Source organism: Manacus vitellinus, unplaced genomic scaffold, assembly GCF_001715985.3.
Source record: "Manacus vitellinus isolate BGI_N305 unplaced genomic scaffold, ASM171598v3 scaffold_13_pilon, whole genome shotgun sequence".
Taxonomy (NCBI): domain Eukaryota; kingdom Metazoa; phylum Chordata; class Aves; order Passeriformes; family Pipridae; genus Manacus; species Manacus vitellinus.
The window spans coordinates 15,810,298-15,831,745 of NW_021938999.1; the positions used below are offsets into that span (position 1 = coordinate 15,810,298).

The following is a 21,448-nucleotide window of genomic DNA, read 5'->3' on the forward strand; positions in this document are numbered from 1 at the left end:
TCCAAATCACTGATTTGAAATTTAAGCAGACTTCAAGTTAAGCCTCTAAATTACACAGATGAAATTTTTTGAAAAGAGGGGTATACTCCCCTGTTACAATTTCTGTTCTAGCTCATCCTCTGAACCTCTCTGGGGGCAGGTTGTGGGAAAGACCCAATGATCCTCCTGCTCCTGCTCCTGCTCCTGGGTTTGCATTGCTGAGTCCTGCCTTACCTTCAGTAGTGATTCCTAATCTATCCCTCTCATTCCTTGGTCTCCAAGGTCCTCTGGCCTCCTTGCATGTGTATTACCAGCTGTGCATGAGATGTGCTACCCCTGCCAGCTATAGCATTCATCTTACCCAGTGTATCAAAACACAGATTTTTATCTATGAAGGATTATTAAATATGTTCCCCAGGGTGGCATGAACCCAATGCAACACACTGTTTTGGAGGATATTGAATTTATTTCCCATGATGGAAAAGGTCTTATATCTCACCTGGGGTTTTATGCTACCACTGTACCCCAGACTGATGAGGTCATTTCTTTAAGAAGAATCTCATGGAAAGAACACTTGAAATAAAAGAAATGAAAGTGTTTTTTAAGAGCAATAACATTTTAATTCAACCATTTAAGTCTAATGTTCCCAGCATGGAGACCCTCATCCCAGACTTCTACTAAAGTCAGCTGGGGAGGTTTATTTGTAGAATACAAACCCCCAATCATATCTTAACATAAATCATATGATTTAGTTTTCATGGAGGAGAAAAACTGTGATAGAAGACCTTGCTTTGCTTTTTCTTATGAAGTGGGCGAATGTGATGAGAGTTATCTGACATTCAGTAATTGAAGTTCTACGTCACCACTGATGAATAGATCCTTTGCCAGTGCATAAAAATGCAGCCCACCTGTTATTCCACAGCCTTGGTGTGGTTCCATTCATTTCCTTAATGTCCAAGTCAGAGAAATGGGACTTTGTGGACTGATAAAAATCTAATAAGGAATAACTGGGCAGGTTCTGGCTGGAGACAGCATAACCCTACAGCCAAGAATATTAAGCATCCCTGTGCTTTATATGCAGCAGTTTAATACCCCGACCCCCATATTTCCTTTTAGTAGTCTTAATTGGCCTTAAAATCAAGGTACCCAAATTGATGAGCCTCTTGTGGAATGCCTGGCCTACATTTTTTTGCAGCAAAAATACCAAAAACTTCTCTGCATGTTCTCAAAGTACTGTACAACTGGTTAGTATCTTCAGCATCAGTCTATCTGCTGATTAAAGGTCCTGTGCTGAGAAATTCCCTTCTCCCCACAGATGTATTTTACAATATTTAGCACTCAGTGCTTTACACTATCAAAGCATTGTATGCATGCTATCTAATATCTCCTAATTAACCCATACATCTCCTATTAAAAAAAGCATCTAAAATTAATGTCATACGGTCCCGCTGGCTTTTGTATAACACATGCAAAGGCAGCTTTGGGGTTTTACAAGAAACGCAGGTAAGCTGAGATTCCTTTCTGAAATCTGACAAACACATACTCATATCTGACTTTGAACAGAGAGGAAATGAACAACGATGCAAATTGGACCTTTACAATTATAGATCTGCGACTGAATGTGCACACAAACACCAGCATGGGCAAGGGCTTCAGAGCCAACAGTTTTGGTCCCTTAATGAGGCGCACATCAATTGCACGGGTTTCCCACAGATTTTGCTCCCAAGTTCTGTAGAATGCATGAGAAACAAGTAAAGTCTGTCGTTTTGGTATCCATCAAAGCTCTCTTCCATGTGAGGAAGTGGCTAATTTGTCATTTCACACTCAGAAAGGCGTGAAAGGCAAAACGGAGGGAGGTTAGATGGAAGAGGGAGGGCTGTGACTCATATGAGGAGACAGTAGGCCTGATTTTGAGCTTGTGTTTGTTGCTGCATATCAGGAATAAAATCAATGAAGTCATATTGATGTCAAGTAGACAAGAATGAGGCCAGTGTTTCTTACTTACGCAGAAAAATTTACATTATTAAACCCAAAACACAAACCAAGGAACAAGGAACAATTTACAAATGAAGTTATGTCATATAGCAAATTTCTAACTTACAAGTTTTATTTACACATGGACATCTCTTATTTAATTATAATAAAAGTATTAATTCCAACAATGCAAATTTTCAACTTAAAATACATAGGACCTTTGAGAGAAAATCCCAAAGAATACACACATCTGAGGAATGTCAGCTCTGTGTTAAGAGCACTGGTCTCAGCAACTAAATATTTTCCCTCATCGTCTTTCATTTTAGCCTTGTTGTTGTCTTTTAGTTTTCTTTTCCTCTGTATAAAACAAAGCCAGCAAAGGGCCAGAGAAACAGTCAGAGTCAGACGTTTTGAGACATAGGAGAGGTGCAGGCAGGAATCCCATTATTTGTTAATAGGATTTGTGCACATACCTCCCATGGACCACTTAGGAAATTTACTCCCAAACATCTTGGTGGCAATTTCAATTAGAGTCAACATTTCATTTCAGCAGATGGACTGCAAACTGGTGGCTACTCAAACTCTAATGAGTAATGCTCGATAATTCCCCTCTCTTAAACCATGATTATGCTTTCACTTTTTTTTGGGGAGAATGAATACTGTCCCTAAGCCAAAACTTAATTTGATTTTTTGCTGTGCCTCTGTGCTAGCAAAGCTCACCCATGTGCCTGTATAGAAGCCCAGTGGGTAAATTAGAGGGTATTTTTGCAGATCTGTCACACATTTCTACCATGCTTCTTATTTAGAAAGATGCCAAAGGACTGGAAATACATCTGCCTTCCCCTGAAATGCAGCCACCTCTGGGGTGGAATGTGGCAGCAAATATTAACATGAGAACACAGACACTAAATCCTATGTGAAAATTATGCAGGAAGTACAGAACACAGCTCACGCAGCCTCAGGCTACCCAGGAATTAGCTAAAAGTGTACATCTTTTCTAATGAATACATTTGAAATTATTGCCTGGTGTGTGGTACTCCAATAAGGAACATCTCATTTGGTACTGAATCCCATTGTACAGTCTCACACAGATTAATAGTGGTGGCAAGTTTTCTGATTTCAATAAGCGGTACTAATTCATAGGCAAGATGCACAAAACCAGAACACAGTATTTTTTTTTCTCATGGAAAATGTCCTTTCTTTAAATAGCATTTACAAACTACGTTGATGGTGGCCTGGCTGGCTCATGGTGCCTTCGGTTTCGCTTTTTTTTCATCTCCTGCACATGCTTCCATTTGGCACCACCTTTGTTCCGCTGCCGCCGCTTCTCCCGGTGCCACATCTGTTCACAGTATTCATCCAGGCTGAAGCTGGGGCTGCTGACGAGCTGGATGTAGTCCTTGTACCTCAGCCGGGACTCCGTCAGCAAATCCCTCACCCGGCCCTCCTCATCCTCAGTTTTCTGAGTGCTTTCCATTTGTCCATTCTCAATGACATTTAGATTCAGCTTCACGATGGTATGGATGAAGGTGTGCTCCTGGGCTTTGCAAAAATAGGCTCCAGCGTCCCTTCTTTGCAAGCTGCGGATCAGCAGCCCATGCTCTGTTTTAATGATCCTTTCATCAGCCTTCAGCTGTGGGGTTGGACAGAAAAGAGCACAATAGATGAGTGTCATTGTCAAAACAAGAATGTCAGCGCTATGCTGAGAGGGAGGGAAGGCTCATCTGGCACACAGCATGACCTGTCCCTAAGGTGCCAGTACCTGACAGACCTGTGCAGCTGGGACAGACACCAGGAGTTCCTTTCAAGGTCTGAGTTCTGTTCCTAACTATAGCATCTGGATCATGGACATTCAGCATGCAGTAGCAAAAGACATATGCTGTACAGCTGACAGGACAGACAGTAATACTCATCACACCACAGCACAGTGAGCAGAGCTGCATTCTCCAAGGAAGGATAGCTATTTACTGCCACAAATTCTATTAATTTTTTAACTGTTCCTTTTGAGGGACCTGTAATACACCCAAAATACCGTCATGCTTATATATATCTGGAGTGCTGAGGCCCTGTTACAATGAATATGAATACTTTTACTGATTTTTAAAGTGAAATGCTATGATTCTGATCTTCTTCAACCAGGTTTTGCAAAAGAAAGTTAATCCCGGCTTTGACTCACTTAGTTGTGATTAAAAGTAGGCAATGAAGTTGGATGGACACAACCAAGTACAGTTCTTTTATTTTTAAGACCTGTGAGGAATAATAGAAAAATAATAAGAAAAGAAGAATAAGAGAAAAATAAGAACAACAAAAAAAAGCAAAGAAAAGAATAAGATTGCAAGTGAGAACTGAAGTCTGTCAGCATGGAGCTGTAATTTCATTTACAAATGTAAATATTTACAAAAAAATACAGGATCTCATATGTTAAAAATAAGGTGCACCTTAAGACTAATAACAGTCAGATAAGTTACATATCTGGTGATCTGCAATTGATTTCCAAAAAAACCTAAGCCAAAAAATAGCACGCTCCCCCCCCCAAAAAAAAAAAAAAACAAAAAACAAAGCAAAACAAAACAAAACAACCAGGATGGGGCACTGGGTACTTAAGTATTTCGGCAGCTGGGAAACATAGAAGGTAAATGATTTGCCAAAGAGCATATAAAGATTAGTAGCAGAGAGGTAGCAGTAGAAACCAGAACCCTAACTCCCAATTTCCAACACCAGCATTTCCTTTGAAAACGATCCCGGTCTAGTCCAAAGCTGTTCCCTCCCAGGCGTGCTGTGTTCTGCTGCCACACAGAGGCTGCAGCACAACCAGCACCCACGGACCTGGAGGGCAGCCTCAGCACTGCTGGTGGTACCAGTAGCATGGAGAAAAACTTCAGCTCAAGACTGAGTAGTGGGTTTAAGAAGGGAGTTGTGGAGGCAGAGAGAACCAACACAGAATCTGGAAAATTTCCCAGAGTGCACATCTGACCCTCCAGCAAACTTCAGAGGATGAAGATCAGGGAGGCATAAAGATGACTAAATTAGATTTATTCACAGTGGGTAAGCTACACAGTGTTTCTTTATGTAAAAAATCTGCACATGATTCCCTCTGCTACTCCATGGGAAAAAATTTATACATACATATGATTCTCCATCTGTTATGATTCTAACTCACAAGTACTTTATCATAATAGAGTCTCTTGGAGCAAAGAGATGGATGAGTTGACCTTCTAGGGCTTTTAGCTTTACCCTCTTCTAAGTTTCTATGACAATTACTTTGGAAGGATTAAAATATATGAGAGACCATATCAAGATCATCAGAAAAAAACAATACACATAGATATAATATACCCAGAGAGAGAAACAGAGAGAAAGACTTTTTTTTCCTACTGTTTCAGCTTTAACAGTTTTCAATAACACACAGATTAGACAAGTATGTAGGTAAGTAGGTGTGCAAGTAGATGGATAGATAGTTATATGGATGGATGGGTGGATGTATGGATGTATGGATATAGGCCTATGTACTGCCAGGGATACAACTGCAGCAGAGACAAGAAGCCTGGTCAGATCATGGCTCTGACTGCCTGTTTCTGTGGCCAAATATTTTTTTGGGTCCTGCCTTCAGTTGTCAGTTTTGGGTCAACCTAGAACTTTAATTTCGTTGTTTGTAAACTGTATATGTCTGCCTACTTGGCACCAGGAGGGTGAAATCATACAAATTTCAGGAAATTCCTGGAAAATCGATTGTCCTGACAACAGGTGCTACATGACAAAAGCTACTTCTGATTTATCACACTGAGTTTAAACCAGAGAAATCGTGGTAAAGCCAGAAGCACATGCACAGAAGATAGCAGAGAGGCAGACTAGAAGAGGTCATGCTTCCATCTGCAGAACCCATAGCATAGGGCACTAGTCCTCAATTTAGTCAGCTGGTGACACTTCAGTCTAAGTAAATGTACCTTTTCTCCTGTAAAAACAGGAGCATAAAATGTATATATTAATCTGCAAATAAGGAGATATAGCCGAAATATGTCTAGGACTGATGTTTCCTTGTGGTGCTGTGGTTCACAGGAGCAGGGGCCAGGTGGAAGTGCTTGGAAGCCTGGCTGTTGCAATACGACAAGGAAATCCCTCCTTCTTCTGCCCAGGCTTCATGTCAACATGAAGACCCAAGTTTGAGAAATTTAGGAAAAAGCATGGGAAGCAGCAAACTTCCAGACATTTGGGTTTCATAAGGCACTGTGCAAAGCCCAAGTTCCCGCATTGTCTGAGTGAAAACAGGACTGATCTCTTTGAGCATGAGGCTTGATGCAATCACAGCAGTAGCATCTGCCTGTTGGTGGCTCTGCCAGTATTGTAGTCTAGAGCGTCTTGACAGCTGTGTACCTTCTACACTTGGAAGATCTCCAGCTGGCTGCTTTGGCTGGCTGGGTGCCAGTCCAAAGTGCCCTCACTAGGGCCTCATCTATTTTCAGCGAAAGAAAGGCAGAATAATGGCAGATCTAGACTTGAAAAGATTGCTGGACCCCCAAGTCCAGCACCCTGTTACTCACAACTATTTACCATTTGTGTAGCAGCCGACACTTTCTAGTCATAAATGTGTTGACTGATGGAGCTGTCCCCCATATGCCTTGGGATACTGCAGAGAAAGCTAACACTCTAAATTGGTTGTGTCCCTTAATCCCAGCCCAACATGACTCCTATTTTTAATGAAGCAGTGTTCTTAAACAATGTCCTGTGTTAACCTTGGATATTGATTTAGAGTGACTGTCACCTCCTCCTCTGTGCCTTCATTGTTCATTCCTTTCTTATCCTCTGGCAGGATAAAATTATGGCTCTGATTTCACACATATTGAGCAACACTTCATTACTGCTTTCCCCCCTCACTTCTCATTTTGGTATCCTGTTTATGTTGTTTTACCCATAGGTTCAGAACTCCTCCTGTCTTTCCTCTCTACTTTCTCCCCACAGGGCTCTGGAGTTTCATAAACACCTGGCATTTCATTACTTGGTAGTAGATCTTTAACCTTTCACTTGAATGCCTAATGTGGTCTTTGGTTGCTGACCTATAGATGTAAAACATATTTCATTAAATTTTGAGGAGAGTGAAAAGACTTGTTAGATCATTTTGTTTTGGTCAGCTGTGGATTCACTGTTTCATCCCCCTCCATCTCAAAATCAGTAAATTTTCTAAAATATTTGTAAACAGGTATTAACAATTCAAAAGTACAAAGGCTTTAATTCATAAAAGTGTGCTGACACGTGCCTAAATGTGAGCATATAATAAAACTTAAACATGAGAGACAGTGTTGTTCCATAGGTAACACATTATAAACCACAAAAAAATGAATCAATTGATTACCATTAGCTTTCTTTTCTTAGAGAAGTGTGAGCAGATTTTTTGACAATATCGTATCAACAAATTGTACTTTTCATCCTTCATGATAAGCACATAAGTTTGTCAAAGATTACACTACCTGAATTGTGGCACACACCATAGATACTGGCAATATCAGACAAATCTAACACTTGATTTTCACAACCTGAGTTTAACAATGGAGATAAAAATAGGCATTGCCAATAATGATGGCAAATCTTTAAACCATCAGTAAGTTGGAAAACAACTAAGGATTTGAAAGTGCTGTGGCACCAGGTTAGGTCAATGCTTTTTGTCCTTTGCTAATGATGTGTTTAGATAGCCCCCTCTTTACAAATAATTCACATGTCAACTCTTTCACAGTTAAAACACTGCACCTGTCTGGGAGAAGAAAGTGGCTTCAAAGCCTGCCTTCCCTCATTAATCACTATGTGAAAAAATGTTAGAGGTAAAGCTGGACTAATCATGGGTTAGCTGCAACCCCTGAACAAATTGAGAGGGTGAGAAAAGAAAATGAGGAACATTTGCTGAGAATTCACATTCATCTTTGTTTTTCTATTGTTCTCTTCTTCATCCTCATCATTTGACTGGAAATAAAGATCACTCTAGGGTTTTTTCTGACATTACTGTTACACATGACTTTGTTTCTTTTGTATGGGAAAATAATCATTTAGCTCCAACACAGCTGTAGAGTTATTTTTTTTTCTTTTTCTTTATCTTTTTTTTTTTTAAACATCTTTTTTTATTTACCAACAGCCTCAGGAAAAATGAAGAACGTGCTGCTGGTACAATGTCATTATGAAAATGCATGATTCCAATTATTTTCAAGGTGAAGCTTTTTCTGAGACTAAACTTTAATCTCCTACCCCCATAATATATCCAAATCAAACTAGAAATGTCACATTCTATATCTCAGTTCAGAATTACTTCTCTTCTTTTTCCATGAAACTGTAAAAAATATTAGTCTTACTTAAGAAACTCAAGGTATTAGAAAAAAAAAAAAGCCAGTGAGTCATATAATAAAATAAAAGGATGAAAGCATGAGAGCTATAAGTAGTCCTTAGGCTGCAGAATGAATCTCTTTTTTTTTTCCCATTCTCTTGAGCTCTTTCTCATTGACCTAAGGATTCAAACACTGAATTACCCTCCTCTGACAGAAGGTACTACTGGTAATTCATTCCTTGCTGTATGCCCTCTACCTTACTCAGCAATCATCCAAATCTTAGATTTCAAGGCTGGCACTGAATCTGTGGCCAGATGCTGCTGACCAGATGTTTGTAACAAAGGAAGTCACTGTCATGACACAAAAAACCTCCAGACACAAAAAGATATGGAAACTTCTGTCTTGGATAAACTGAAAGAACTGCCTAAAATGTGGGAGGAAACAACATCTCTTTACTCCAATGGGGACACGAGGTCACAATGTTGCATCTTGCAAAATGGCCGGTCCAAAAGTGAGTCAAACTCTTCTATCTACCAAAACATCAGATGGTCATTAAGTTGGAAAACACAGCCTGGACTGTGGGAAAGGAACATGGAAAGGGTGAGAACTGCTGAAGAAGAAACTGGAATGTCCTCATGCATTTTGGTGGATTTATTTTCACCCCCAGTTATGACTAGAGCAGAAAGAAGAGAGTTAAAAGTGATCTGCACCTATTCTGTCACTTTAGACCATATGGTTTGTTCTGTGCCCTGCCAGGGGAGGTGGCAGCTTGGTAGATCTGGAGCCACAAGAGACTCAGGGTGAAGTGCAGCCTAAAGCTGAGGAACTAATGTTTTTCAGAGCTGTGAGGCACCAAAACTAATGACTTTATAGGGAGCCATGCATTTGGTTTTTGCAGTCCTGACACCTATTATATACATAAAATAACACAGGAATTTTTTTGAGAAATAAATAGTATCTGTTTTAAGCTTCAGAGAGCTTCAGCAGTTTAAGACATTATGAACAGATGACGTCCCCAGAGTTTTTTATGAACTCCAGGCACTGAAACACTCTCCGTCATCTCAGTGACTAACCCTGCACGCACAGGAACAAACATGATCAATTGCGTGAGCAACACTAACCACAAAAGCACTAGATATTTGACTCCTGACCTTAAAACGGCCCTAAACTACAGGGAAATGTACTCCCACTGGCAGGAAAATGACCTGGTGACAGCTTCTGTGCCACAGGAGATCCTGTCCCTCCCCACAGGTTGCTCTGCCTGGAAGTTACATTCTGAACCGTGACCTTAAGGGTGAAATGTCGGGGACATCCTGCCGGGCCGAACGCTTCCCATCTAGCCTGGATTTTGCCCTTTTCCTTCCCTCAGGAAGCTGCAGTGCATGTCTGGGACAGTGCAAAGCCATCTATTTGTAAAGCCAAGTTTAAAGACTTGCTGAGACATTACAGTTCCAGCCCTGGAACTAAAAGTCCGTAACCTAAGTTCCAGGTGCATGGAGTCATTTGCAAAGCATGGTATCGTCATCACAATAACTTACACAGCAAAGACATGCATTAAAAGAATGTACAGTGTTATTTGAGAAATCTGCTGCAGGAAGGGAGAGAGAGAGAGCAGAAAATATAATTGTAATGGGAAAAGTTCTGGTAAGGCATTGGTTGAGCAAAGATCAAGTTATACATTAAATATGACCACACTGTTTCTGTCACATATGGTATTTTTGTCAAACTGAAGTACTTTGAAAAGAAAGTCAACGACTCTGATCTTTGGATTTGCTAGGAAGGCCTCCAGTTAGGCTTTTATACCGATGAACTCATTTTCACTGATAAGTTGTTAGAAAAACCTCAGTTTATAGATCCTCAATTTATAGATCCTCAAATTATCAAGCGATTAACATTTAACCACTTAACCCTTATTCCATCAAATAGAAAGAGAGAGAGCGTTCAGCATCTCTACAGACCTGGTCATTCAGACACCCCCATAAGAAATTAGGAATTTAACTTTAGGCATTTGAAAATATGTAATTTCTAGGATAATATTTATCTTAAAAAGTAAACAAAAACCTTCTTTTTTTATTTCTTCTAAAAATGGTATTTCCCAATATTATATTGCAAGCTGAGTTTGCTGAGGAGTTCAAATTCTTAAGACCCTGAAACTAACCTAGGTCAAAATTGTTACTATTAGAATTTTCAGGCCCTAAATCTTCATTTGTGAAGCCTAGCCATGATGATGATAGAGAATTTTCAGATAAGACTCAAACAAAACTAACAGCTATACACTGTCTTTAAGTGACATGACCCTCTAATCATCGATGTGTGCCTATGCATATCTATGGGCTGTTATCTTCAGACTGAAAAAGAAGCCCCCAAAAAATAAACACTCCACAACAAATAAAATCACCCCAAGGAGCTGAAGAACACATGTTCCAACTTCTATTTTACCACAGCTAGGTCACAGAAGCACTGCTATGGGTTTAGGCACAATATGTGATAAAAAGGTATTTGCCTACTTTTACCATTTATAATGTAAGAAATCTGTGCAGATCTCTCCTTCAAAATTTCTTCTAAATTTGCCTCAAAGGTTAATCTAGCCTTTTAGCAAAGATTTACTTTTCTCATACAAACTGACGTCAGACTGTTCACACAGAGCAAGCCCAGTAAACACTGCTGTAGAAGGCTGCTAATGTGCAAAAATTAATGCTGAGCACTTGCTGGAGCTTCAGATGCCCTCCCACATGTGCACACATTCCCCAACTCCCTCTCAATGTGCACATCCTTGGCATACTGGGCACTCCTGCAGTGTTGAACATCACCATGTCTGAGTAACTGGCATTTGGATCAGAACGAGTAGAAGGGACCGAGTCACTGCCATAACACTTTTGGAAATACAAAGTGTGGAAAAAAAAGTATAGCCTTAATTCAGGCGATGGTATATATGTTAGCCTGCCATAACTTTGTTCAAAAGTTGGCTTGATCTGCAGTTTGTTCTACAATCAAATAAGAAAGATTGTTGGAGCTTGGTTTCACAACCTTCAGAAGCCTATCTGAACCTGCGATTTATGAGAAAATCAACTGATAATATTTTTTTCCCTAAACTGACACAGATAAAACTTAGAGGCAGCCCTTAAAAAGAGGCTTTCAGGTCTCGAAAGTGTGATTTCTTATGATATGGAAATACTACATTCTTCATAGTGAACTGATTGCTTTATACACAGTTTTTAGCTTTCGTCGAGACGATCAGGCACATGGTACAGTTGGAATATTATTTTAAAAAATTATTGAGTCTCCTCAAAACTTGACACAACTTCCCATTCAGAAAAAAAAAAAAATCAAACACACACAAGAAAAGAAAATAACAAAAAAACCCTTACTCCACCCAGCCCTCACCCAAAAGTCAAAACCCTGTTAACTGTCTGCTTAAATTTACTTAAAAATGAGTCTTAAACACATGGTTAGAATTAAGCAAATGCTTTACTTGCTTCCCTGATCAAGTATGTAAGTGCATTTACAAACTGCTGCCTTAGGGAAGTGGAGTGCAATATAGGACAGTAAAGGTAAATCCATTACAGCAGAATGAATGCCCATAGGTCTTTAAATACTGATACACTTCTGGTTGGGTATGGGCCATAATGGAGGTTAGACATGGTATTTCAAACCAGTAATCTTTTAGTGTTTAATGCACCTGTGCCTATAAATTAATTGTTTGTTTGTTTTTTTTTTTCCCAGCAGAGGGAAAAAACTTTGCCAATCTGAAAGACGTGTAAGAGAAGGGGAGTAAATTAAAAGTACTGCAGTATTATAGTCAGTATACAGCCTTGTGGGTTCTTTTGTCTTATCTGGTGCAAAATCATAAGCGTCTTGTATTCCTTAACTCTGGTTTTCTGTGCCAAGACATAACTGGGGTTGCAACTTTGGGGCAACTTCCATGAATCACATCTCACTCAGAGGTGATGCTTTCACAGGCACCTGTTCTGACCTGATCTCCCCAGCCTCTAGAAAGGACCAGCACATTTTCTGCACTCAGAAAGTCTCATAGGATGAATTATTATTGAGAGTGGAAGACCAGTTGTATGTTTGATAGTTGCTGTCATTTAAACTAATTTTTGTCTCAGATGAACATTTAACAAAAAAGCATATCTAGCCCCTGGGACCGGCTCCTTTGAAAGGGCAGTTCATTTCCCTTCTCCTTCCCTGTTGCCATGGTTGCCATCACAGCAGGACTTGGCCTCAGACTCAAAATCACTCATGTAAAAGAAAGGCTATGAAAACTCCTGAGGTTTGAAACTCACTCAAACCCAGTCCAAGCCAGTCCCAGCACACTGACCTTTTGGGCATGTCAGAGGGTCCCTTTTTCACTAGTTCAGAGAAAAATCATCAGGAAATTGTGCAGGGGGGTATGCAGCGACCTGGAGGCTTCTCCAGGGCTCCTCCATCAGTGAGAACCCCAAGCTTGCCTCCCAAAGGAATTAAGGGCCATCACAAGTCTCCTTGCTTTCTACTCCAGATGCAAGGTGCAATCCTTAACCTGACATCTCTCCATCAGAGCAGAGTGCTGTTTAAGAAAAATTCTCAGACTCTACTAACAAGTAAAAGAAATCAAATAAAAAGTTTTTTACCTCACAGATCATTCCTTCTCTGGGGAGAGATAGAGAGAAGCAGCAAGCCATACATGCAATTCTTAGCTACACTGCTTGACACGACAAGGGAATGCAATTAGACACTAAATGGAGCTGAGATTTTGTTGAAACATAGAGTTTTGAACATACATTTACCTACAGAAGTAGTTGTGTTAATTACTGAACAAGCTGACTTTTTACCATTAATTAATATTTTCTTCCTTTTTCGTTTTTTTTTAATTGAATGAGCATGTAAGTTGAAATAAATATAGAAATCTGCTTCTGATACCGTACAAATGGCTTCCCTCTTCCCCACTGCATGCCCCAAATGGTGATAGCAGAATGCTATGTGATACCTAAGGTGAAGCAAGGAAAAGTAAAATGACTAATCCCAATAACTCCTGGCTTTCAGTGCTCAGCTGAATTCTCTGTAGAGGAAACCTGCCCTGATGACTATAACTTACCTCTTCTCGATGTTCTTCTCCAGAGCGCTGAATATACCACCTAATAGAGGCTTGTTGGGACTTAGGAATACATTCCAGAAAAGTTGAATTAAATTCAATGCCAAAAATCACCTTTTCATCAGCAGTTTCATGACTAATGCCTGGAAAGCAAACATGGTACAGGAGATTAACCCTGACCTGCTTTTTAAAGCAATGGGAAAATAGCCTGATTCAGAACAGATGCTATAAGAGTGAGTGAATTATAAAAAAGCAAAAGGAAACTTAACTTTTAGCTTAAACTATAACTGTGAGGATTTAGAGGCAGCTGCTAACCTTCTTTCAGTGCAACTGGTTTTTAAAGAGGTCAATAAAATCTATATCATGAGCTTGCTCCATTTTAATGTTGGGGCTTTCACCTTTGAGGAATTTAAAATCTGACCTGTGTTTTTCCTTAAAGTAACGTAACTACTAAACCTGAGCTAAAGCTGCTAAAGTTAGACTGTATGGTCTGGTCTGTTCATCCCAAACACTTTAAAGGAGTCACAGGGCTAAAGTAAACTGAAGTTTACCTTCCTTCAGTGTAATTTGAAATGCTCTGTAGTATGTTTCAGACCAAACACTGAAGGAGCCATGAGGAGATCTGGACTCCTTTCTTGTCTTCTGTAAATCTGAGCAAATAATTTCTAATCTCTGCATCTTCATTCCCCTTTTTGATCTGTCTTATCTGTGTCTTATCTATGTCTTATCCACCTTAGTATCAGACTAAAGTTGTTTCTTAGGCCCTGCGAATAACAGAAAGGAAGGTGACAGCAGTGATGTCTCCTAAGTCAAAAGTTAGCTCAACAGCAAAATGAACGCAGTTTTGGATTATGCTTTCAATATAATAAGTACCTATATGAGATCTATAGAAATTCAAGCTCTGCACGTTATTTAACTGTGCCACTGAGATTTCAGTAGAGCCAAACAACTTCGTGCAGCCAATGAAGTCTCTGGGAGGAAATCTCACACACTGGAGCTCTAAATTTAAATAGGTTTGGGGGCCATAATGTTACTAATTATCATAAGTGGCATAAAAAAGCCAAGAGCCTGGAGTGACACAGGTCAGCTTCACAGTTTTATGGCACACAGGAGTTATCTCCAGTTGGGTAAAATTGCCATTGGTGGCACTACTTTGGGCAAAGAATTAATACCAATTTCTGTGCTAAGTCCTTTTAGATTTGTCCAATAAAGCTAACTCTTCCAGTATCTCTTTATCCTTCCAGGAAAACGTGACATTGTCAGCATTTCTGTTAGGGTTTCTATAACCTTGAGCTTTACACAGTCTCAGATACCAGTGTTTGGACAGCCATGACAAGAAGCAAGTGAAGAAATTCTGACCCTTGGGATGAACAGGAGTTTTGTCTTTGATGGAAATGAGATCTTACCCTGACTTTTTAACTATGTCTGCAAGCACACATGTACAGTCAGATCCCTCTAGACTGTGCAACAGACTTCAGGCTTTGATCCCATGGCAAGCAGCTCTGATTTCTGCACTGCCTCCCACTGAGGTCTGCAGCAGGCACCCAGCACCGCAGCGGCATGGAATAACCAGAGATCAATGGAAAGGAATGGCTTGTCCCAAAGCCAGTGTTCAACGTGGTGATACAATCAATACTGTTTTGTCTGGGTTGTTCACTTTAATAAGCAGTAGAAGAACCCCAGACAAAGCCATGCCTGGGTTTGAATGCTATTCATTTATTTTATGCTGCCGCAGAGTTCGCCGTGTAACCGCAGGGTTTCATACTGACAGTGCTCGCTGCAAGAGAAGGGCTGCAGATGCCAAAGGAGCAAGCCAGACCCTTTGGCATCTGAAAAGAGGGTGTGGGAAAGGGAGGGGAAAGCCAGCAGGGAGAAGGGGGGTAGGTTCTTGTTAATAACAGGAGTATTTAAGTAGCTGCGGGAAGGGGAAGGGGGTGGTTTGGCAGATGCAGCTGAGCCTTGGGACCTGTGTCAAGTGTCTGTGGCAGAAGGGGAGAAGATGGTGTGTTCCCCACTCACCCCTGTGGGTTTCCTTGTGGAATTAGCTGTCCTGTTTCTAGATGAAACATCACGCTCATCTCATTAGCTACTTTTAGGGATCTGTGTGATGTTTTGGTGTCAGGGGCACATCTCCCTGCCCTGTGTGAGTGCTAGGGAGGGTGACCCACAAGGGATACAAGCATGCCGTCCCATGCTGGCTGTTGCTTACCAGCCCTGGATCTGCAAATTTAACTGTGGGAGGGGTAATGGATATGAAGTGTGGGAAAGGCAACTGTTCCGTTGAGCTCAGCAAGTTTTTGCAGACAGACACAGACCCTCATAGCAAACTCTGTTGTCTAAGTTACAAAAGAGCAAGAAAGGTGAAAAATACTCACTGTCTTCCACATCCCAACATTGTGCAACAGGGTCTCCATACTTAACATCCTGCCTTCTGGCTCGCCTATGGGAAGAGCATGCAAACTTGTAACACTTCAGACATAATTGCTGGAATTCAACAACAAAATACAGAGGAGCTCAACAGATGTGGACTTGCATTGCTCCCACCCTACTGCTGACAATTACAGTCTTAACTAAAACCAGCCTTACCCTCAAAGCAGCATGTGGCCTAGAGAGATTTGTACAATTGACATCAAGAGAAGAGCCTGTGATTTGGGAAAACCACTGGGAGGGGAAACAGAAAAACGAAAAGAAAAAAAAATCTACCTAAAATAAAGAGTGTGTAATACAGTGACAGAAAGAGTGTCTAAACCTGCTTTAGGAGCATAGGTCTCTTAGTTGGGTGGACTGTCTTGGAAATACCTAAAAACATCATTAATATTAGAGATCATGAAAAAGATTTGAGGTTTAACAGGTGATATTCAAGACTGAGCTCAGGATTAGCCCAAGGTAATACTGACTAGTAAGTCAATCATTAAAATGAAGAGAGAAAAGCATAGTCATTTTACTTTGTTAAAAAACAATTTACAAATCTGTTTATCTTTCATCTTTGTATACAGAAAAACACAAGACAATGGTCTGAGAGGATCTACTCCCTTCCACTACTAATTTGCCTGCTAATCTCTGTTTTACTTAAATTCAATCTGATTTACTTTCATTTCAGTGTAATAGCACTAAAAAAAAGAAGTAAGCTCTTCTTTTGTGTATGATTGTGTTTATCTTCCAAGAGCTACGAAAAAAGTTTTCATTTTAATTTTTCAGTAGGAAAATTGGAGATCCAGGAAGGAACTGATTGTTTCCTCACAAGCAACAGCAGTGGGACCCCCTGTGTGCAGAGCAATGCCTCTGACAGAGAGCAGGTTCCCAAGTTTGACCTGTCCACTGTGCAAAACCTGTAGACATGCTGGAAGCACAGAAGGAAAATATTCAAGTAACTGATCTCCTGGAGGATTCCCAGGGCCAGTCAACCATCCTTTGTTTTGGAGCCATGGACTTTTGGCCTCCCCACCAAACTGCACATCTGTTAAAAAGCATGGACCATCAATCTCTGTGTCTCAGCCCACCTCAGACTTCAGCAAGCCTCATGTGTCACTAACTTTGCAGTGAGCCTGAACACTTGCTTTTCTCCTTTCATTTATGCTTCTCTGAATTTAGTTTGCTTTGGCTATGAGGGAAAACACATAAAGTTCCTTGACACCATAACCTATGAGTCATTAACTTCAATGGTTTGTCTAATTGCTCAGGACCCAGCCCTGTGACCCTTAAGGTAGAAAGTGTCATTCCAGAGTCTGAGCTCAGACTTCAACCTCACTCACTGCAAGAATTACTGTCTGGAGGGTTTTGTCCAAAGGGGAATGAAGAGGCTGTGAGGGACTCTGGTTCCAGCTAAATCTCCCAAAAACTTCAAGAGACGCATCCAGCAGCTTAGGCACTGAGCTGCTAGAGCCTGCAGTGTGGTCTCCCTCTATCCAGATCCATGGTGCTCTCCCAGCTGGTGGGTACAGATAATTCAGATGAAGTTTCTTTCACTGTAGAAAGGCTGCTCCCAGTGTGGTCAAATCATGGGACTTAAATCTCTGTCTCCCTCTCATGGCTAGACCACAAACACAATTGTTCAGTTTGGTCAGGGAATTAAATGTATTTTATTATTGACCACTCTGGGATACTATGTTAAAGTCTGCTTTCTAACTACAGTGGTGTCCTATGAAAAAGTCAGAAGCTTAAGAGAGGCTCTCGCCTCTTGGGCAGAGTTAGCCACAACCTGGACCTCCATCTGAGCATCTCGTGCCTTAAGGCATTCAGCATAAAAAAAGGAAAGTGATGGATTTATGATGTTCACTGCAGTAGCCAAGTTACTGTCACACACACTTAAACAAAGCTATGTTGTCTTCACAGCTCTTTGAGCAGAAATGTGAAACATGGCCAGAGTATGATCACATTTTAAGGCAAATGACATGCTAAGTAAGAAAAGCAACAAGTTATGAATTGGAACATCTAAAGTTCTTTCTAGCAGCAAGATCTTTTACAGCATGTTGAGTTTTTTTCTTACCTTTTAGAAGTGGGGGCATATCTGGAACAAGAGTTTCCATCCCAGGCACAGTATGGGTCTCTGGCAAGGCAGCAGTCTGCACAAGCCTTCCCATACATGTGACATCTGTGCAAAGAGAGCTGAACCAATCCATCCCTGGAACCAATGTACAATTGTTGCTGCAAATCAGGCAAAGCAAATTAATTAGGAGTGTTCTCCAAGTAGCCTGGTTAAAAAGTTCCCTTCTTCACTGTCACAGTTGCAGACTTTCAATCTTATCCCAGATTTTACAAAACAAGGGAGAATTCCCCATTACTATAAAATGTTTCTCAGGGTTCAATGTGAATTGGCCAGTCTCCCTCCATCTCTGACACAACAGAGCAGAGAGGAAAAGGGACTGCAGTCCTGGAAAGACACCAGCACTCAACACCCTTACACCTTTAGATTTGTGCTGTAATAAAAAAATCAGAAGCAAATAATGGAAAGAATGGTTTAATAACACATTTAAAAACAAGGGGCTGGATAGCCATGGTATTAAGAATCTGGAAACCAGGGGTGACCTTCTGTGAATAATACCTCATCTTCTGCTTCTGATCCTTAGGTAGGATGGGGATAATGTTACTCCCCTCTCCCCAAAGTGTGAGTGGATTGCCTGTTGAGACAAGGGTGGTCCAAGCTGGAACTGGCTCATGCAATACCTCCAGCTGGCCTGCCACCTTTTTTCAGGGGAGATGGGACCCAGCTGTGCTGTGCGTGCCTGAAAGGCAAAATACCTCCTTCCATGTGAGGGAGGAGTGTTGTGCCAGAGCTGCTCTGGCCACTGCTGCAGGGCGGGGAGGGATGGCTCTGGTGTCACGCTGCTTTCCAAGCATGCACGTAGCCGTCATAGAGCTTGGAGCTGCCATAAAACCACTTCCCTATCAGGAGATACCCTAATGGGACTGGCCCCTGCACTGCCAGGGTTGGACCACCCAGATTTAGGCTGCAATTTTAGAGGAGGGGGACTGGTTGTGTGCACACAACTTTTAGCACAGTGAGGCCCTGATTTCTCTCGACTACTAATAAAAATAAAAACAATAATACTAATAATAGTTTATTACCAGGTTGTAAAGAGACAAGCATGTCTAGGGGCCGAAAAAAGAATGCGCATTGACTTCACTCACAAATCCCACTACCATATGACTAAAGATTTGTTTCCCTGAATAATTACCAGCTTGGGTACACAAATTACTGTTTGTAAGCAAACATGAAATTAGGCAGGCAAACAAGTGCAAATATATCTGCTTCCTTCCAGATACATGTTAAGACCCATCCATGGAAAGCCTGGCCAGTAGGTAACAAGTGTCATCTGAAAATAAGGTTAGTGTTCAGTGTACCACATATCCTCCAGTAATTAAACAAACTTGTGATTACCTGCTTCTGAGAAATCTCCATGGTTGAGATAAATGAAGGATGCTGAAAAATAAATTGGTAAGGTGTATTAGTTTTCAAATGCTCTGTTCTTAGTGAAAAAGGAGAACTTAGCGTACAAAAAGTAAATAAAATTACAGATTTGTTTGCTTGGTTTAAACAAATATGAAAAAGAAAAAAACAGAAAATCATGACTTTCATGGTTCCAAAAAGAACTCCCATAAATTTCCCCCACTGAAAGGAGGGAACTGGCTTTGATTCCTAGAGTTTGCTATCTACTCCACACTGGGCAATGAGCCGTCACATCAACTTTAGTTCTTATTAAGCACTATTTGAAAGGCTTAGATGCCATTTAAGGGATACATAGGCAGATCCTCTGCACCAGGATGTATTTCACTGCCATAAGAGACAGTGAAATTTTTGCCAGTGACTGATGTAAGAACAGCACAAAGCTCAGGGTATTATCTAACACCAAACAGAAGATGATTAATCTAAGCCTATTGTTTAATATTAATGCAGTTTGAGGAAATAAGGCACCTTTTTTTCAGCCATTCACCCCCTTCAATTTTCCTGGATTCAAAAACAAAGAGGTAACAGTTATAAATGATACCAGTAAAAATGTGAAGGAATGTCTGCTGAATAGAAAAAAATAACCTCTTTTTTGTTTTAAATATGATATGGCACATTTTCCCTTGATGTTATGTTTTAAGAATGCGTCAAATTGGTGCACATACTAGAACTGCTGATTACTTGGCAGGCCACTGAGTGATCTTGGTATTTTCTGAGTAATATTTATAATTGGTGTCCAAAACAGTGGGAAGAAGACATACAGATCCTTTCAGTCAAAGTTTCATTATACACATGGCATATCAAAAGGCATATGGAGAAATGAACTCTGAAATAATTGTTAATGATCCTGTCCTTACACTTGGAAAAGTCTTTAAGTCCTAAATTCATTTATTCAGTATGGACAAAAATTTGGGCTAAGACCCTGTATAGCACATAGGATGTGAGAAAGTAATCAAAATGCCATGTGTGCAGACAAAAAGGTGAAAAGCAAGGTGAAAACTGAAGAACAGCTATATAGCATGAGAAGAAAGCAACACAAAGAATGAAGAAGAATCTGATAAATCAAAAAGAAAATCAGTAGGGAAGACAAAGGCCTCCAGTTTCCTGATGTATTGGCATGTTGACATCATCTCCCTCACCAGCTAATCAGAAACTGTGTCTGTGCAACAGAGAGAATCTTGGGCCTTTTACAAGCTGTATTTATGAAGAAGACATTGGTGTTAGCGGGGCTCCAGTTACACAATAACCAAATCAAAATGGTCAAAAATATTGTGTCAGCCTTCACCATCAAATTAAAGCACATTGATAATCAAAACTAACTTTGCTTTATTTTCCTTATGTTTTCAATTCCTAATGTTGCTATGTTAAAGACTTTCCCTGCACCTGTGAAATTTTGTCTGTTTAAAAAAAAACATAATTGTGCCTAGAATACTCCCATATCACTGTTGCTCATAGAAAATTTTACATTAAAAATAAAATACTACTAATAAAAACATTTGGGCTCAAAATAAGATTTCAGACTAGAACAAAATAGAATAAATGAGATTTTTCTCTAAGTCTGAAAAATCACGGTCTGTTTGGTTTTGGACATTTTTCAACTGACTTGCCCAAAGAATACCAAGGGGTTTAAAAATTTACATAGTGTCCCTCTGGAAACTTGAACTAGTTCCAGTAAACAAACAACCAGACAGACAAAGCCGATTTGGGCCATAAAGTCCCCTGAATAATATTTAATTGATGTTGTGGCTATTAATGCTTACCTTGAATATCTGCAGCTCTTCCAGGACCACCTCCTCCTTAGTCCACTTCTCCTTTGTGATACTCACAACTTTCAGGACTGTGCCTATGTCTGAAACAAATGTTCATCATGTAAAACCCACAGTCATGTTTCAACACGTATAGGCCACTCCATTTCATGCCGTGTGGATAAAGCTAATCCGTCAGGGATGTAGCTTTCAAAGAACATCTATCCCTATTGCATCCACTGCTATCTACAGAGCTCTGCACAGTACATTTATGGTTTTACTGTATGGCTGAGCCAAGACTGCTCCTGGCAGGGATGGTCTAATGCTCCCGCTACACAAACACAGACAAACACGTCCATGCTGCCAGCTAGAATTTTATGCACATTTCCCTAAGCCACAATTGGGGCCCATCTGACCCCAAAAAGAG

General features: G+C 40.4%; 1 protein-coding gene across 1 annotated transcript in view; it reads right to left on the reverse strand.

The window, feature by feature from the left end:
• Positions 1–576: 576 nt before the first annotated feature.
• SEMA3D (semaphorin 3D) overlaps positions 577–21,448 on the reverse strand; it is a 122,041-nt gene continuing 101,169 nt past the window's right edge. The window contains exons 13-18 of the mRNA XM_018068115.2: positions 21,037–21,125; positions 19,211–19,252; positions 17,819–17,976; positions 15,708–15,772; positions 13,336–13,475; positions 577–3,586 (exon numbers count right to left, since the gene is read on the reverse strand). Of these exons, the coding sequence (XP_017923604.1) occupies positions 3,173–3,586; positions 13,336–13,475; positions 15,708–15,772; positions 17,819–17,976; positions 19,211–19,252; positions 21,037–21,125 (908 nt within the window). The 3' untranslated portion in view covers positions 577–3,172. The remainder of the gene's footprint in view (positions 3,587–13,335; positions 13,476–15,707; positions 15,773–17,818; positions 17,977–19,210; positions 19,253–21,036; positions 21,126–21,448) is intronic.